At 33.5% G+C, this 19,276-nt stretch overlaps 1 protein-coding gene and 1 long non-coding RNA gene across 2 annotated transcripts; both read right to left on the bottom strand.

Moving 5' to 3' along the window:
- Positions 1-1,513: 1,513 nt before the first annotated feature.
- Positions 1,514-18,536, bottom strand: LOC136970556 (multiple epidermal growth factor-like domains protein 10; the record flags this gene model as incomplete). The annotated part of the gene is made up of 22 exons (XM_067265002.1): positions 18,506-18,536; positions 18,345-18,437; positions 17,464-17,562; positions 17,215-17,378; positions 17,016-17,150; positions 16,644-16,778; positions 16,333-16,467; positions 16,022-16,156; positions 15,711-15,845; positions 15,400-15,534; positions 14,939-15,035; positions 14,767-14,874; positions 12,605-12,669; positions 6,055-6,088; positions 5,893-5,985; positions 5,010-5,108; positions 4,761-4,924; positions 4,562-4,696; positions 3,326-3,460; positions 3,039-3,141; positions 2,867-2,974; positions 1,514-1,566 (listed from the first exon to the last, which is right to left on the bottom strand). Coding segments are annotated over exons 1-22 (2,391 nt in total), but the record flags the coding sequence as incomplete, so codon positions are not given.
- Positions 6,250-9,645, bottom strand: LOC136970558 (uncharacterized). Its single transcript, XR_010880002.1, has 3 exons — positions 9,595-9,645; positions 7,261-7,367; positions 6,250-6,334 (listed from the first exon to the last, which is right to left on the bottom strand). It is a non-coding gene; the product is annotated as an uncharacterized lncRNA (long non-coding RNA).
- Positions 18,537-19,276: the final 740 nt, after the last annotated feature.

Here is a 19,276-nt window from a genome sequence, read left to right as displayed (position 1 = left end):
AGAACAGCTCCTTAAGAATGGCAACACTGCGAATGACTAGTCTAATGGCAAAAACCTCTCACAATCTGCTGATTGGGCGACAATGCTGTATCGATGCTGCAACAATGAAGGCGATAGAATTGTCATCTTCATTGTTCAAAAAGAATAATTTTGCTTTTCTGAAACCCAAAAGTTCATTAACAAAATTATGAAATTAGACGTAACCTCATAATTATTTACTTTGAAAGTATCTCAAAATATAAAAAAAATTCTTTCACATTTCTATTTTTTAAAATTGAAATTATTTTTAAAACGATTGAACTCTTGTATTAAAATCTGAATAATGTTTACATAAATATATAATAAATATAACTAATCCGATAATTATTTCAAGTAATAGACGAACTGCCAGATTCTTCATCGGGCTATAAAGGTAAAAAATTCCTAAGCAATTTGGCAGCAGATAAGTCACCATAGCGCCATCTCTTGTAAAATATAATAACTAAAAATAAATAAATAAATACAGTATATGAATTTAATTTTAAAACATTTCGGAAGAAAACATAGGCGATCTTTTCTTTCAGTATTTTTATAAAATTAAACTAAATGAATTTATTTTTTAATAATTATTATATTAAAAATTGAAGCCCGGCATCTTGTAGAACTCATAAATTCATTGTAAAATAAGCAGATTATTTTTATACCACTATTCTCTCGTAGAAATAACAAAGACACAGAAAAAATATAATATTTTATTATAGAAAATCATTGAAGTATTGATAAACATTTTAAAATTGCTCTTTACAATTCATACTCGGAGAGATTCTAGGCCCACAATAACGCAATTTCCGTGCTACAAATGACAAGTAATCTACAACATAATACACATACAGACATGTAGTGTACATTTAATTTTTAAACAAATAATACATTATATGAAAGGCATCTGCAGGAAGTGGTCGGAAATGGTAATTTCCTCACTTAATTTATTTTTAGTTCTCTTCTTGGTTTCTTTACAATATTAATTTTATATAGCAAAAATATGTCTTAAAAGAGCACGTAGGGGTGTACTATTCTGAATATTTCACATTCTTTCGAGTAATCAGAGTTTGAGTTTGTTTTTATAGGTGTCTACCATTGATTTTGTTGACCAACACAGATGATGGGGCAGGCAATATCAAACATTAAGAAAAAATTATAGTTGATTGGTTTGATGAAACCGTGTCTCTTTTTATAATTTAGGCTTAGTAAACACTAGTGTTGTGTTTCAAAGACACAACACTAGTGTTTACTAAGCCTAAATTATAAAAAGAGACACGGTTTCATCAGGCATATAAATTTGATTTAATACATCGGTTTGGTGCTGACTTTTCATACCTGAAAAGAACGAGATTAAGTGTTATTTGTATCAGTAATTATATAGAAAATAGTATTGTATTTACTTGATCCTAGCATTCGTAAATTGCTTTCTTCTCTTCTTCATGCAATAGAAATACAATAAAAACGAAACAGAAATTATTACTATTAGGAGAACAGAAGAAGACACACCAATTACGATTTGATTCCTCGCTTCTTTATAAAAAGAATCTGTTATAGAGTAAAGAATTCTTATTAAACAAAATTCATAAATATCAATGATCATTAACTACATATTAATTCATAATCATTATCAGCAAAAACCTTGCAAAAATCTTTGTGGTTTATCTTTGATTTATCGCCATACAGAAGCTCGATCTTCAAAAAATGGAGTTTACTTTTACGTTACGTTAAACCTAGCAATGTATAATACTATGACGTCTATTTTTATCTTTTCCATGTTTATGTACAGGGATTTGTTAAATGGAGATGACTATCACATGCCTGACGGCATTGAAAATTTAAAAAGTACAATACATCTGAAAAAGAAGTAAACAATCAATTCATTGTTGTAAATCCTTTGAGCAATCGTAAACATTGTGTGCCATATTAAGTGAAGACGGTGCTGTAGTAACTAAACGGCAAAGCCACTCAAGACGTTCGTGTTCAAGGTTGTTCTGCACCCACCTGAAAGATCAGATCAGGCATGATTACACTACACAATTAAAGGCAATGTTAAAGATCAACGTGAGTGATGAAAGGTAAAAAGCACTCAGCGGGATAAGAAATTATATTCTCTTAAATCGAAATGATATATCAGATGGCACGAGGTTCTTATGTGTGCTATAAAAATAATTTCCTTGCAACAGTCAATAGTAATTGCAAGAGGTTGCATGCTCCGATATAGTCACTCATTAAGCTACATAAATGTTTCAATTTCGGACCCTGAGGCATCACTTTAATTATTTTAAATAAAATAATTAAGTTCATGGTAAAATTCACCTACAAGAAATTCCATCGGAACCCCGCAGAGTTTCTTAATTCCAACACGAAACAAAGAATTGATGGAGTAAACCCAAGAAACACATGGACTGGAAGGACTTTCTATGGAAAACTGACCCCATCTTAGTTGATAGAGCGTATCATGTGTTAGAGGAAGAACGCCCACAAATAACGTGGCAACGTGCGAATCTAGAATAGGTGGTTAAGTAATCAGTCTATCGCTCTGTGGGACTGAGATCGAAATCAGAGGAACCACTTTCAAGGAACTTTTGGAGGCTTATCTCTTATACGTCAGATGTAGTGTCAATAACAGACCGTATCAATTGCGGTCCTGGCAAAAATCCATAATAACTATCATTAAAATACCATTTCAGTGTTCACAAAATAAACATTCCAAAAAACATTAAAAAGACGGAAGAATAATCATAATGGTTTTCACGCTAACAATAAACGTTTTTTTCTCTAAAACAAACCTTTTACTTCTAAAATTAACAGAAAATATCAATAATAAATACCATAAAGTACTTACCAAGACATACTCCAGTATTAGGATAACATGTCTTGCCTCCACAATTGCATAAATTTTCACAGTTTTCTCCCCAATATCCCGATTCACACGGTTCATCACACTGCATACCTATCAATACATTACTTGTTAAATACATAAATCAGTAACAATGATTGAAATTGTTTCTTCATACCTTTCCATCCAGGCTTGCATTGACATTGGCCGTTTAAGTGATCGCAATATCTCGAATTATTTACTGTACAATTACACGGTAGATTACAATCGAAATCAAAATTCTGAAATCAAAACTGAAAGATGTTACTCCACTAATTAAGATAAATGCCACGCAATTTCAGAGTATAAATTTAAGCGTTAAATTTTTAATTTTTATACAATTTAATGCTATATGAAATTGAATCCTATGAAAGTATAACTACATCATGTATATTCTTAAATAAGAGATGAGAAAAATAGACTTACCTCGCAAGTATTTTCACAGCTGTCCCCAAAATATCCAGGTGCACAGTCGCACAGACCGGTTATGTGATCACACTGAACTGTGGTGTTTCTTGTGCAGTTACACGCTTGTACACAGTTTTTCCCGTACTTCCAATCCTAGAAAAATATATTACTGTATGAATTTTCACAATGTAAGTAAAGAATCATGTTTGCTTGTTTGTATTTGCGCCGAATTTATGACTAAGAATGTAAACATCAATATGTACTGTTATATTATTTGAAACCGTGTCTTTTTTCTTGCTAAGTTCAATGTCACTACTGGGTGTATTTATAGAGACTTGTTAGTCTTCATCATCAACTTTTTATTCCCCTGTACGTTTCGGGCCATCCACGTGGAGTACCACGTGGACGGCCCTGCCAAAGGAAAGCTGTGAAGGAATTAAATGTATTTTCGGTTTTATGTCACTCCGAGATGTAATGCCGATCAAGGAGGGGCCATGGCCCGAAACGTACAGGGGAATAAAAAGTTGATGATGAAGACTAACAAGTCTCTATAAATACACCCAGTAGTGACATTGAACTTAACAACAAATCAGTATGTATATAAAACATATATATATATTATATTAATACTAGCAGATAAGTCCGGCATTGCTCGGGCAAAAAGTAACGATAGATAAGATTAAGATTATTTTATTACCCGTTTTCACAGAATGCAAGAACTAGGACCTTCTGTTTCCATACTAATTAGAGAATTTTTAGATGGGTCTAAAAATATATCCGATTTTCCGCAAAAACGCAGAAAACCGCATCTGTAAATCTTGCACGTTGCTTTCTCTTAATACTTTTATTGTTAACACTCCGATTCGTAACACTTACATTGATAACACTTCCATTGTCAAGGAGTAAATTCTTTTCATCCCCACGTGGTACCCTACTAAACCGGCGTTATAATCAAAAAGTTGCATCTAAAATAGTACAGTAGAGGCTGAGTTCTTTAGAATAAGCCTTAAACTTTTCCCTTTCCCCGCGGGGGGATTTCGAAAAATCCCATCTTAGTGTGCATTCTCGTGGCGTACCCTAACTGTGTACCAAATTCCAACTTTCAACTCCTAACCGTTTCGACTCTGCGCTTACAATTATTATCATCATCAACCCATCATTATTATAAGATAGAACTTAGTAAGGTAAATAATAATAGATAAAATTTTAATAACATAATTACTATCAACAAAATAAAGAAATTTGAATGCTTACTTTGCATTGATTCTGACAATTGCTTCCAACGTATCCGAAAGAGCAATCGCAGCTACCATTGACATGGTCACAATGGAGTGTCGTGTTTCGTCTACAGCTGCATTCTGTTTGACAATTTTTACCGAATTTCCAGTTCTACAAATGTTACTTTTTCTCAGTTTTGTAGATACGAGCCGTTTAAAATTGCAAGTGTACTTACTTCGCAAATACTCTCGCATTTATCTCCAGTATATCCCGGTTCACAATTACACGATCCATTGATATGATCGCACTTTGCTCTATTCTGACATTGACATTTTTGCAGACATTCAGATCCGTAGAATCCTGTTTTGCACGGCATATCGCAGTTTGTTCCTTGCCACCCTGTTGGTAAAAATTGATTTATTTTCTGCTGTTAGATAATTGTTTCCATCATTCTGTTTTATCATGAAGTATTGATAATTCGAACCTTTTGTACAAGTGCACAATCCATTAGCAGGATCGCATTTGGCTCCGTTTTTACATAAACATTTGTTGGTGCAGTTAACGCCCCAAGTATCTTCACAACCTATAATTATAAATAGTATTAATATTGTGTTATCATATCATAAGCTAAGCATCATAGGAAAGATGTAATATAATGGTGCTTTTGTTTCAGGACAATATTATCATAAGGATGCATCGAGATCATTCCAATAGTCGGTAAGATCACGGCAGCTTGAGATTTTAACCACAAACACCGAGAGTAATAATTGATTTTTTTCTTGTCAGTTACCGGTTCAAAGACCAGGACCTCATTGGCATATCAGGCTGTAATCTATCAAATATGTGTCGAGTGATTGGATCACCTGTTTGAAGTTTCGTGATGGCATTTTTAAGAAGTCTATTGTTGAACGTCAAGCTTACAACAGGGTGGCTGGTTTTATGGGACATGACATATTTATGCAGTTTTTCGACCTGTTTGGATTGATCTCCCTGGAGCAGAAGGCTGCCACCCGCTCGGTCATCCGGCTTCCAAATCATAGGTTCTTCAGCTAGGTTTATCAGCCAGTTTACATCGCATCAACTTACAGGAAAGCCACCTCATCTACACTTGTAGTACCATAAACTTTCATCACTCCTAACATTCCAGGATATCATAGCGAGGATTCGATCCTACATTCCCGAGATATATAAGCTAAAAGAAAACACTATGACTATAGGCTCATACTTTCCCTCTCTGTGAAACGTTTAACTATTCAAATTTACGCAAAAGATACACTATTTTTGCTTTAGTACGGATATACGTAATTGGTCTTTAGTATTATATCTTACGTAATATTCTTATAACAATTATAAATATAACAATTTACTTGTGTTACAAGTGTTGTCCTTCCAACCAGCCGAACACAAACAGGTGTTTGGTGCAACGCATTGTCCATGCAAGCAAGATTTCTCACAAATTGCTGAAAAGAGAACAAATATAACGTGATACACGTTTCAAATCAATTAACATTTTACAAAAAATAAAATACTTGCGACTGCATTTCTGTTCAACTTCCTCATATCCTGCACAACATATATAATAGCTTTTAGTATAATATTTTGTAACGGGTATTGTTGTATAATAAGACCTATGCAATATTTGTTTCAATTACATTAATGTTTAATACACTTAAAATATTAATTATTATGATATTTGATAACACTTAAATAACTTACACACTTTTGTAGCACGTGTCAATCCATAAAAACCCGCAGCGTGTCGTTGTCGTTCTATACTGCCATATCCCTTGGTATTCTTGATATGAATTCCTAATGATATAAACATTATTATTACTAGAATAAATCAATTTTATAATGTTATGTTAATTAATTTCAAATATAATTCTGAAAATTTTAGAAATCTTTTATTACTTTTGTTTAAAGATGTTGTAAAAAGTTTTTTGATTTTCCTCTCTGTGTCACATAAAAACCTTTTGTCATAAATTGTAGGACTTATTGGATAAAGCGACACAACACGTGGACGATCGCTTTCCAGGTGGGCTTTCTACGAGAAACTGGCCTCTATCGAGATGTAGACACATTAAGAAAACCGAAAAGTGAGTGAGACCAGCTCGTTGGTGAGGCGTGAACTCGCGACAAGTGTTCATACCATTTGTCTACCCGTTGCCAAACCACTTGTGCGTTATCAATTCCATGGTGGGTTTGTCCACGCCCGTAACGGAACGGCCGGGTAAGAGATAGGGCCTGATATATCCGTACGGTCCACCCCGCGAAAAAATTGCTGGGGATTTTCGATCTTAAACGATTAAGATCCAGGATCCTCCAGAGCAGACGGCCGGATGGCCGAGTGGTCAAGATGGCAGCCTAAATAAATGACCCGGGTTCGAATCCGTACGGGATGATAAATTCCCAGTTATTTATCGGGGGGTGGTCTGTCCTGATATGTCGGGCTCTGTCTTTCACTAACCTTATTTTAGACCTAGCCAAACCCATAATGGGCTTGCTAAAAGAGGCCCTCTTAGTGCCCACAGAGTTAAAAAAAAGATTCTCCATAGCGGTGGTCTGATGCATTCCTCGTTTCGACCGGCCGTTAACACGACTTTCAGGAATTAATTTCTTTTTACATTATCATGAAATACGAACATTTATTCACATTTAAATTTAGTTCTCACATATATCACTTCATTACACGATTAAATAAAAAAAATTAAAATTTAAATCATAAAAATACATACGTTTGATATGTCGTACAGACATTCGGTCCATAAGATAGAGAATTGGTCGAAAGAAAACAGAAGAAACAGACTATAAGAATGCAAATCTTCATGTTTTTCGTTATTTTCTGTAAAAAAAATTAAATTGTTTAATTTTAGTTTATTTTAAAGATTATACTTCATAAGAAAAACACACTTAAGAGTATATGAAAATTCTAGTGTTCGCTTTGTTGCATTTGTTTAAATAAATCTTAGAAAACCTAAGATTTATTGGGAGATGGTGACCCAACACACAGACGGACTGGTAAGGAACGTGTCTCCCCAAAAGACGTTTTATGGGAAACCATTCCCTGTTTACGTATTATGGTTCGTCATGCAGACCCGAATCTAGTAGCGAGCGATATAGTTCTCGCAAAGGAAAACCATGCCCAAGCGAGAATTGAGAAAGCTCGCTGGCGAGAGCGAATTTCTGACTCTCGCACATATCTGACAGGGTTTGATATTTATCGCGTCTCGCCGAATATTGTGCAGTGAGGAGTGTCTGTATACAAAGAAAGCTAAGCTAATTGGTTATAAATTTGTACCTAAGTAAATGAGGTATAAATCAAAAAAAGGAGGCGATAGTGCGGGTGCAAGATCATCTAAATTCCTTCTTCCAGTACTATGTTCCATCTACCAAGCTTGAAAAACGAGTAAAAAAAGATGATCCAGGTATAAATGGAGTAGACAAACCCTGTAAGAAATGTGTTACAGCATACGGTACAAACATCCAGTAAAACACTTCTAACTTTATGACGTTTCAAGCTCCCATAGGTACGTAGGCCTATATAAAGTGGAGTTACTTTAGACCGCTCTTCACACTTCCTTTCTGTTATATATAACAGCCAAAAACTAAAAGGAAGGAATCAATTGTTTATAATAGCGAGGTTGAGGCCGAAGTTTTCAATGCGAAAACGTGTACGTCGGACGTTCAGCGCAGCCTTCCTGTAAGCCTAGAAGTTTGACAATGGCGTTTGGAACGTCAGTGAAATCGAGCTCAACGTTTCAAACGCCATTGTCAAACTTCTAGGCTAACAGGAAGGCGGCGCTGAACGTCCGACGTACACGTTTTCGCGTTGAAAACTTCGGCCTCAACCTCGCTAATAATGTGTTTAAGTTATTCATTATGTACATCTTAGAATGACATTTATAGTTTTCTATTACTCCAGAATATTACATCCTTTGCTTCGTTATCATTATTTTATCCATAATAAAGGAAATGCTGTTCTTATCAAAGGTAATTATATAATTCTTAATACCCATCTTATTTGAAGTAATTTTTATAAATTTATTTTTATATTCTCATTAATTTGGTAAGAGTAATGAATAGCAACAGTCTTCCGAGTGACATTAAACTGTGTTGTTTAATTACACTTGCAACACTTCCAACAATCGTAGGACACGTCAGCTTCCTTTATATAAACGTCAGCTTCCGTTATTATATTTTAAACACAACAAATGAATAGAGATTTATTTACTGATGAATCTTCCGATTTTCGGTCACTTAATCACTTAAACTTTCATTTATATACCACTTATTTCTTTCTCTCATACTACAGTTCGATTTATATAAGCTCAATAAACACAGATGAAGTCCATAAATGAGAGACTTGGACACTTTCTGTTCAGGGTCTTATCTTAAAAGGTTTTCTGGTCAACAATAAATTTTTAAGGGGAGCTCTTGAATGTTACAACCTAAAGATCCACATCACACCTGAGTGCAATGTATCCCACTTCTATAATTAATGAGTGGTTATTCAAATCCGAACGTGGAATCAACATGGTCGTTTGTCCATATTGTTAAAGGATCAACAGATAATAAATATTAATTAGATATTGTATAAACAGGAATTTTTCACGAGAGACCTGCTTCGTGGCTCGATACCCTGTCACCCCATTGTAAGCTAGGCAATGCGACGCATAGGTGATGTCTTTCAGGAGGACTTTCTATTGTAAACTGGCCCCTATTTTGGTGTACCAAGCGTAAAGAAATCCCGGGAATCACCACGTGGCCAGCCCGTTATCAGTGTTCAGTGGTTTTATCTACTCGTCACTGGTAAACAGCATTGTAATCCTTGCTAATCTGTACTAAAAGTGATCACGGGTGGGAAAAAATAAAATAAGAAAGGATTGTCATGAATAGTAGATAAAAACAATTGAAACTCTAATTTCAGATTCACTTTTAGTGAAGACGTAATATGATAGGTGAGAGAGGATAAAATAATTAATTTCAATTTCAGACTGTTGCATAAATTACACAAGACAATACAAAGGTAAAATACAGGTACTTTTAAGAGATATTTAAATTTTGCTCACCTTTAAATTCTATTTATCTCTTACAATAGACCAATGAAATTCTCTCAGTGTAACTTGTCATGACACAATGCAGAATCAAATGAAAACTAAAAGTAATTGGAAAATCCAAACGTGATGTTATTTTAAACGATAAAGGGAATTTTCCGTTGAGATAAGACCAAATTTCGATTTTGTAGTGACTTAGGGAGGAAGTATTTTTGTTCTTTTTATTCCTTTGAGGAAGCGTTTTTAGTCATACTTATTACGCAGGGTGTGACTAGTTGTTCCTCCACAAGTGCGACAAATAATATTACCGCCTTTATTAATTTAATATTATATAATAGTAGGAAAGTATGGAGATGGTTCAAAAAATAATTCCTTTTTTTTACATTTTTAAACTTGGGAGAATTTGAAACGTCGAGAAATATATAAAAAGTTGATGCTTTTCCATAAGCATGGATGTTAATGTGTGTGTGTGTGTGTCGATTTTGTTCGCATGTATTCTGTATTTCGTTCTTCTTTTTCCTCATACCAGTGTTAATTATATAAGCTGAATAAGCAGGAAGACTGAGATTGGATAAAATGTACTGGTTAATTGCCATTTCGGATGTTAGATTGTTCCATAAATCACATAAGGATAATTTAGGAAGGAATAATTTTAGTGTTTTTAAACAATAACATTATGATATGAAAGATATTTTTATTCTTTTCACTACTTTCAGAGAGTCTTTTTAGTCGTACTTGTAATATGTTTAAGCCCGAAATGAGAAAAGGAAGGGCGATGTTAAACGAGACCTCTGATATTTAGGATAAACTATTAAACAGTTAAAAATATAAAATTTGTAATAATAAAACATAATAACAGATGGAGCCACCAAATGTTGCCATAGAAAGTTAAGCAACTGTTTGCTTAACTTTCTATGGCAACATTTGGTGGCTCCATCTAATTTTTTATTTTCGATTTAAAGTTTTATATTCGCTTACCCACAATTATTTACGTATTTTTGGGAGTAAAATCCGGGGTTACTTATAACACCGGAAGAAAATTGATAGAACGAAAATAGAATTTTCGTGTAACTCGCCTCATTCCTTTTATGTATATTTATTCTTTCAAACACAGATAACCCACTATAATAAACACAGAAGATATATGAGTATTTTCGCGCGTATTATCCGCGACGTATAGGAAAAGGCATTCTCACTACTAACAAGGCGAAAAGAATTGAAAACTTATTTTTTACGTATATATAAGTAGGCCTAAAAATTAAAACAATAGAATCGGTAATAATAATCTTAACAAGATTGTAAATTCTAAAAATAAAATAAAGTTATTTCTAGATTAAAACGATAGAAAATTCGGTTAATGTTACCTATGGTTCCAAAATGGCGGCTCGTCTCTGATTCCAGCGAATAGAAGAAAGTAAACAGTGGGATGCACGTTCTAACCTAACCTAACCTATTCCAATAAATTACTATAATTATTACCGACAAAATTATTAGAATAGGTTAGGTTAGGTTAGAACGTGCGACCCCACTGTTTCCTTTCTTCTGTTCGCTGGAATCAGAGACAAGCTGCATTTTGGAATCATAGTTAACATTCACCGAAAATTCTACATTCACTACATCCAGACCAGGCCCATGATCGCGTCAAACGGCGATTGAGAATAGAATCCATGTGTGTCGACCCTGTCGTCAAGCAGGCGTAAGGCCGTAGGGGAAGAAGAAAAAGAGGCATAAATAACCAAGTGACATCGTTTATTGGGCTACAGTTTGAAAAAATTGTAGAGCTATAAATTTCCAGTGTCGTCCAATTGTCTGTCTTTCCTTAATTTCGAGAAGGGTGTTAGAAACACTAAAAATGAGACCACTTATAGAAACCGTAGAAGAAGGAGGTTCAGATTAACTACACAGAAACTTCCGATACAAAGCAGATGTCACGTTATTTTAATTAAAAATTTTCCTCTAAAAGGTGTTAGATGACCGGTATGGCTCTATTGTTAAAGGAAAAGCATGATGTACAGGGGCAAGCCACTACTAATTTAAGATAGACAGCATATATTTTAAGTTAAATAAACTGAAAATACGACTAAAAATTGCAGCTTGGCATCTTTTATAACTCATAAATTCATTGTGAAATAAGCAGATTACTTTTTTACCAATATTCTCTCGTAAGTAATAACAAAAACACAAAAATATATTACATTTTATTATAGAAAATCATTGAAATATTAATAAACATCTTTAAAAACATTTTTGATTGCTGTTTACAATATATACTCCTGTTACAAATGGCAAGTAATGTACAACTCAATACACACGCACATACGCGTGTTAAATTTAATTTTGTAACAAGTAATACATTACAGTGGAAACTCGCTTAATGAGTGTTTCGCATTACGAGTAAGTTTCTGAAACGAATTATGCTCGTTAAGCGAGGTTACACTATACATCAAAGGTTTCCGCAAGAAGTGGTCAGAAAAGGCAATTTCCTCACTTGATTTATCTTTACTTTTCTTCTTGGTTTCTTTGGAATATCAATTTTATATCACGAAAACATTTTATATAATTAAACCTCTTGTTCATAAAAAGGAAAAATACGTCTTAAAAGAGCACGAAGGGGTGAACTATTCTGAAGATTTCACATTCTTTCGAGTAATCAGAGTTTGAGTTCGTTTTTATAGGTGTTTACCATTGATTTTGATGACCAACACAGATGATGGGGCAGGCAAAATCAAACATTAAGAAAAAATTATAGCCAATTAATAGATTGGCTAGCCGAACTCAATAGTTTATATTGTGCCATATTTGTGACAAAATTCTGAGATGCATTAAATCAAATTTATATGGCAGATAATGCTCATTGGTTTGGTCCTTACTTTTCATACCTGAAAACAACGAGAATTATATATTTTTTGTATCAATAATTATATAGAAAATAGTATTGTGTTTACTTGATCCTGGCATTTGTAAATTGCTTTCTTCTCTTCTTCATGCAATAGAAATACAATAAAAACGAAACAGAAATTATTACTATTAGGAGAACAGAAGTAGACACACCAATTACGATTTGATTCCTCGCTTCTTTATGAAAAGAATCTGTTATAGAGTAAAGAATTCTTATTAGACGAAATTCATAAATATCAATAATCATTGCCTTATTGATTAATAACTTTAAGAATACATTAATTCATAATCATTATCAGCAAAAATCTTCGTGGTTTATCTTTGATTCATCGCCATACAGAAGCTTGATCTTCAAACAATGGAGTTTACTTTTACGTTACGTTAAATCTAGTAATGTATAATACTATGACGTCTATTTTTATCTTTTCCATGTTTATGTACAGGGATTTGTTAAATGGAGATGACTATCACATGCCACACGGCATTGAAAATTTAAAAAATACAGTACATCTGACAGAGAAGTAAACAATCAATTCATTGTTGTAAATCCTTTGAGCAATCATAAACATTGTGTGCCATATTAAGTGAAGACAGTGCTGTAGTAACTAAACGGCAAAGCCACTTAAGACGTTCGTGTTAAAGGTTGTTCTGCACCCACCTGAAAGATCAGATCAGGCATGATTACACTACACAATTAAAGGCAATGTTAAAGATCAACGTGAGTCATGAAAGGTAAAAAACACTGAGCGGGATAAGAAATTATATTCTCTTAAATCGAAATGATATATCAGATGGCACGAGGCTCTTATGTGTGCTATAAAAATAATTTTCTTTCAACAGTCAATAGTAATTGCAAGAGGTTGCATGCTCCGATATAGTCACTCATTAAGTTACATAAATGTGTTAATTTTGGAAACCTGAGGCATTACTTTAAGTATTTTAAACGAAGTTATTAGATTCATAGTAAAAAGTTACCCGTAATAAATTCCATCGGAACCGTATAGAGCAGGTGTGTCAAACTTTAAACTACTTAAGTGACAATTTTTTTTCTCTGGAGTATGACAGCAGGCCAGATGTTTTTAGAATTTGTAACCAAAAATTTTCTAAGAAGTAGCCCAAAAGTAGCCGACTCAAAAAACTCTTTTCTAATAACCCGAGATTTGACAATAAATTAAAAAAATCACCATTTGTACTTTTCCAGCAATAACTCTAATTACAAAACAAACATTTTCGGCCAATAAACAGGCCTGAAGCAAGTCTGTAAACTGATTCGAAAATAAAAGTAGCAAAACTCAAAATACAAGAATAAACTGTAATTTACTAATATTTCGATAACACTCATTTTATATGCAAAATAGTGAAAATTATGTAATAAATAATCTTGAGAAGATAGACTTTAATTTGAAATTCAAAAGATAAAGTAGAAAAAACATAAAGTAAACAAGGAATTAAACATAATAATAAATCAAATAAAATAAATAACTGTAAGTAATATGAATAAATAAAAATAAAAGTAAAAACAACAATAATAATTATTGAGTTCAACAATTTTGTTTATTAAGTATTATTTGTTTAAGTACAAAATATCACATTTTCTTTGGTAACAAGATAATAAAATATAAACAATAGCATTATTGAATACATGTCACGGGGTGCAAGTAATTGTTTCGAGGGCCAGTTATGATCGCAGGCCGTATCTTTGAGATGCCTGCTGTAGAGTTTCTTCTTAATTTCAACAGAGAAGAAATAATTGATTAAGTAAACCAATGAAACACATGAACAATATGCCTGCCAGGAGAACTTTCTATGGGAAAATAACCCCAACATAGTTGTTAGATCCTACCATGTGTTAGACGAAGAACACCCATAAACAACGTGGACACCTTATTGGCAACGTTCGAATCTAGAACAGGTGGTTAAGGCGTAAGCCTATCGTTCTGTCGGATCAGGATCGAATTCATAGAAGCCACTTCCAAGAAACTTTTGGAGGCTTATCTCCTATATGTTAGATCAAAAGTATCAATACTAGATCGTTTCAATTGTGAGCCAGGCCAAACCCATGATAGCTATGATTAAAATATCGTCTCAATGTGCACAAAACGATCATTCCAAAAGACAAATTAAAAAACGAAAGTGTAATCATAACGATTTTCACGCAAACAATAAACATTTTTTTCTCTAAAACGAAGCTTTCACCTCTAAAATTAAGAATAAAATATCATATAAATTCGCTTTCGATATTAATATAAAATAAAAAATCCATATGACACACACACAAAAAGTACTTACCAAGACATACTCCAGTATTAGGATAACATGTCTTGCCTCCACAATTGCATAAATTTTTACAGTTTTGTCCCCAATATCCCGATTCACACGGTTCATCACACTGCAAACCTATCAATACATTACTTGTTAAATATATAAGTCAGTAACAATGATTGAAATTGTTTCTTCATACCTTTCCATCCAGGCTTACATTCACATTGGCCGTTTAAGTGATCGCAATATCTCGAATTATTTACTGTACACGGTAGATTACAATCGAAATCGAAATTCTGAAATTAAAACTAAAAAGATTGTTCCTTTACGCACTAAGTTGAATGCCACGCAATTTCAAGGTACATTTCAAAATATCCCAAATTATATGCTTCAGCATATAAATTATAGAAAATTGTATTGATAAAAACTATACTCGCCAAACGATCCGAAAACATAAATTAAAGTAACGAAAGTATATTCATTATGATTTTCATGCAAAACATAAACAGTATTCTCTGTATAAAAATTTTCAGCTATAAATTTTTCATTTTTAGACAATTTAACGTTATATTTTATAATATAAAAGATAAAATTAAATCGTATGAAAATATAAATACATTAAGTATATTTTTAAATAAACAATGAAAAAAATAGTCTTACCTCGCAAGTATTTTCACAGCTGTTTCCAAAATATCCAGGTGCACAGTCGCACAGACCAGTTACAGGAAAACACTGAACTGTGTTTTCTCTTTTACAATTACATGCCTGTCCACAATTTTTCCCATACGTCCAACCCTAGGTTGATATAATGGTAAGGTTAGTGAGAGAATACACTGTCAATCCAATAGTCTTACATGCATGTTGGAATTTCACGTAATGCATAAATGAGATCACTTTTCTGATATTCTTATATGTTTTAATAGTTACAGACATAACAAAGATTGAATATCAGATAAGAAAAATAGTCTTACCTCGCAAGTATTTTCACAGGTGTTTCCAAAATATCCAGGTGCACAGTCGCACAAACCAGTTACAGGAAAACACTGAACTGTGTTTTCTCTTTTACAATTACATGCCTGTCCACAATTTTTCCCATACGTCCAACCCTAGGTTGATATAATGGTAAGGTTAGTGAGAGAATACACTGTCAATCCAATAGTCTTACATGCATGTTGGAATTTCACATAATGCATAAATGAGATCACTTTTCTGATATTCTTATATGTTTTAATAGTTACAGACATAACAAAGATTGAATATCAGATAAGAAAAATAGTCTTACCTCGCAAGTATTTTCACAGGTGTTTCCAAAATATCCAGGTGCACAGTCGCACAAACCAGTTACAGGAAAACACTGAACTGTGTTTTCTCTTTTACAATTACATGCCTGTCCACAATTTTTCCCATACGTCCAACCCTAGGTTGATATAATGGTAAGGTTAGTGAGAGAATACACTGTCAATCCAATAGTCTTACATGCATGTTGGAATTTCACGTAATGCATAAATGAGATCACTTTTCTGATATTCTTATATGTTTTAATAGTTACAGACATAACAAAGATTGAATATCAGATAAGAAAAATAGTCTTACCTCGCAAGTATTTTCACAGGTGTTTCCAAAATATCCAGGTGCACAGTCGCACAAACCAGTTACAGGAAAACACTGAACTGTGTTTTCTCTTTTACAATTACATGCCTGTCCACAATTTTTCCCATACGTCCAACCCTAGGTTGATATAATGGTAAGGTTAGTGAGAGAATACACTGTCAATCCAATAGTCTTACATGCATGTTGGAATTTCACATAATGCATAAATGAGATCACTTTTCTGATATTCTTATATGTTTTAATAGTTACAGACATAACAAAGATTGAATATCAGATAAGAAAAATAGTCTTACCTCGCAAGTATTTTCACAGGTGTTTCCAAAATATCCAGGTGCACAGTCGCACAGACCAGTTACAGGAAAACACTGAACTGTGTTTTCTCTTTTACAGTTACATGCCTGTACACAATTTTTCCCATACTTCCAATCCTGGAGAAATGAATTAGTGTAGATACATTCACATTGAAAAGTGATAAGCCATGTTGTGTAGTTTTGAAGAATTTATGATTATAGATGATGTAGAATTTATGATTAAGAATGTAAACATGAATCTTTATATAAAACGTATTATATTACATTTATATATACTCAATAAAGTTAATAATAATAGATGAAATTGTAATAACATAATTACTATCAACGAAATAAAGAAATTTGAATGCTCACTTTGCATTGATCCTGACAACTGGTTCCAATGTGTCCTGGTGAACAATCGCACCTACCATTGATATGGTCACAATGAAGAGTCGTCGTTCGTCTACAGCTATATTCTGTTTGACAATTTTCACCGAATTTCCAGTTCTACATAAATTACGTTATGTCAGTTTTGTCGATACTAGCCGTTGAAAATTGTAAGTGTACTTACTTCGCAAATACTCTCGCATTTTTCTCCAGTATATCCCGGTTCACAATTACACGATCCATTGATATGATCGCACTTAGCTGTATTCTGACATTGACATTTTTGCAGACATTGATATCCGTAGTATCCTGTTTTGCATGGCAAATCGCAATATTTTCCTTGCCACCCTGTTGGTAGAAATTGATTTATTTTATAGTGTTAGATAATTGTTTCCATCATTCAGTTTTTCCATGAAGTAATGAGAATTCTAACCTTCTGTACAAATGCACAATCCATTAACAGGATCGCATTTGGCGCCGTTTTTACATAAACATTTGTTGGTGCAGTGAACGCCCCAAGTATCTTCACAACCTATAATTATAAATAGTATTAATATTGTTTTATCATATCATAAGCTAAGCATCATCGGAAAGTTGTAATATAATAGTGTTTCTGTTTCAGAGCAATGTTATCATATGGATGCATCGAGATCATTCCAATGGTCGGTAACATCACGGCAGCAAGAGGTTTTAACTACAAACACCGAGATTGATAATCGATTTCTTTTTTGTCACTTATCGGTTCAAAGACAAGAACCACACTAGCATGTCAGGCCGCAGTGTATGGAATATGTGTCTAGTGATCAGATCACCTGTTTGAAGTTTTGTGACTTCCTAGTTAGGAAGGCTATTGTTTGATACGCCATGCTTACAATAGGGCGGCTCTTTTTATGGGACATTACATCGAAACATTTTTGTAGTTTTAATTCCGGGTTCCTGGAGCGGAAAGCTTTCACCCGAACCGCTCGGCCATGCGGTTTTCAAAGTCATAGGTTCTTTAGCTAGGTTGAACAGCCAGTTTACATAGCATCAACTTACAGAAAAGCCACCTCATCTACACTTATAGCATCGCAAACTTTCACACTCCTAATATTCTAAAATATCATAGCTAGGATTCGGTTTCATATTTTCGAGACATATAAGCTAAAACAAAACATTATGACTATAGGCTCACACTTTTCCACTCATTTAATTATTCTAATTTATACAAAAAATACACTTTTTACTATAGTACAGACGTACAGGTACATAATTGGTCTTTAATATTATATCTTACGTAATATTCTTATAGCAATTATAGATAAAACAGTTTACTTGTGTTACAAGTGTTGCCCTTCCAACCAGCCGAACACAAACAGGTGTTTGGTGCGAGACATTGCCCATGCAAGCAAGATTTCTCACAAATTGCTGAAAAGAGAATAAATATAACGTGATACAAGTATCAAATTAATTTACGTTTTACAAAAATAAAATACTTGCGATTGCATTTCTCTTCAACTTCTTCATATCCTGCACAACATATATAATGGCTTTTAGTAAAATATTTTGTAACAGGTATTGTTGTATAATAAGACCTAGGCAATATTTATTTCAATTACATTAATGTTTAGTACACTTAAAATATTAATTATTATGAGATTTGATAACACTTAAATAACTTACACACTTTTGTAGCACGTGTCAAGCCATAAAAACCCGCAGCGTGTCATTGTCCTTCTATACTGCCATATCCCCTGGTATTGTTGAAATGAATTCCTAATGATATAAACATTATTATTACTAAAATAAATCAATTTTATAATGTTATGTTAATTAATTTCAAATATAATTCTGAAAATTTTAGAAATCTTTTATTACTTTTGTTTAAAGGTGTTGAAAAAGTTTTTTGACTCTCCTCTCTGTGTCACTAAAAAAAACGCATTATCATAAATTGTAGGATCTATTGGATAAAGAAACACAACACGTGGTCGATCACTTCTCAGGAGGGCTTTGTACGAGAAACTGGTTTGTATTCGGATGTTCTGTCAGACCAGCTTGTTGATGTGGTGAGGCGTAAACCCGCGACAAGTGTTTACACCATTTATCCACTAGTTGCCGAACCCACTTGGGCATTATCAAGTTCACGGTGGGTTTGGCCGATCCCAGAACGGGAAGGCCGGGTTAGAGATGGGGTCACCCGGAAAATTCCTGGGGATTCTCGATCTTACCCGATTATGATCCAAGATTCGGCAGAGCGGTGGTCTAAT

The sequence above is a fragment of the Centruroides vittatus genome, unplaced genomic scaffold (genome assembly GCF_030686945.1).
Source record: "Centruroides vittatus isolate TY-2023 unplaced genomic scaffold, ASM3068694v2 contig_202, whole genome shotgun sequence".
Classification (NCBI taxonomy): Eukaryota; Metazoa; Arthropoda; class Arachnida; order Scorpiones; family Buthidae; genus Centruroides; species Centruroides vittatus.
The sequence above is the reverse complement of the archived record's forward strand: the minus strand, read 5'-3'. Positions and strand labels throughout refer to the sequence as shown.